Source organism: Sinocyclocheilus anshuiensis, unplaced genomic scaffold (assembly GCF_001515605.1).
Source record: "Sinocyclocheilus anshuiensis isolate Anshui unplaced genomic scaffold, SAMN03320099.WGS_v1.1 scaffold208, whole genome shotgun sequence".
In the NCBI taxonomy this organism is placed as follows: domain Eukaryota; kingdom Metazoa; phylum Chordata; class Actinopteri; order Cypriniformes; family Cyprinidae; genus Sinocyclocheilus; species Sinocyclocheilus anshuiensis.
This window is the reverse complement of record NW_015557186.1, coordinates 230,761-231,205: the sequence shown is the minus strand read 5'-3', so window position 1 is coordinate 231,205 and position 445 is coordinate 230,761. Positions and strand designations below refer to the sequence as shown.

At 51.5% G+C, this 445-nt stretch overlaps 1 protein-coding gene across 1 annotated transcript in view; it reads left to right on the top strand.

Annotated features, from left to right (window-relative positions):
* LOC107678700 (ryanodine receptor 3) overlaps nucleotides 1-445 on the top strand; it is a 196,980-nt gene that overhangs the window by 109,435 nt on the left and 87,100 nt on the right. The window contains exon 43 of the mRNA XM_016474072.1: nucleotides 147-279. Within this exon, the coding sequence (XP_016329558.1) occupies nucleotides 147-279 (133 nt within the window). The remainder of the gene's footprint in view (nucleotides 1-146; nucleotides 280-445) is intronic.

Sequence of the window (445 nt, the reverse complement as noted above, 5' to 3'; positions counted from 1 at the left end):
GGGCGAGTGTGTGTGTGTGTGTGTGTGTGTGATTGATGAGTCTTTGCTGTCCAGTATTGATCCAAACACACACATGCAGCAGCAGATCAATGGCACAGGCTCACATGAAGACGTGTGGATCCTGATTCTGTTTCCTTCTGTAACAGGAAATCGCCTTCCCTAAGATGGTGGCGAGCTGCTGCCGCTTCCTGTGCTACTTCTGTCGCATCAGCCGTCAGAACCAGAAGGCCATGTTTGATCACCTGAGCTACCTGCTGGAGAACAGCAGCGTGGGATTGGGTGAGTGATACACGGCACATAAAGCAGAGGAAACAGGTGAAAACCCACAGAGGAGCTGAAGTCATCGAGAACTGAGATGATGTGCTGCCCTCTGCTGGTGTGTGTGTGTGTGTGTGTGTGTGTGTGTGTGTGTGTGTGTGTGTGTGTGTGTGTGTGTGAGATGCAG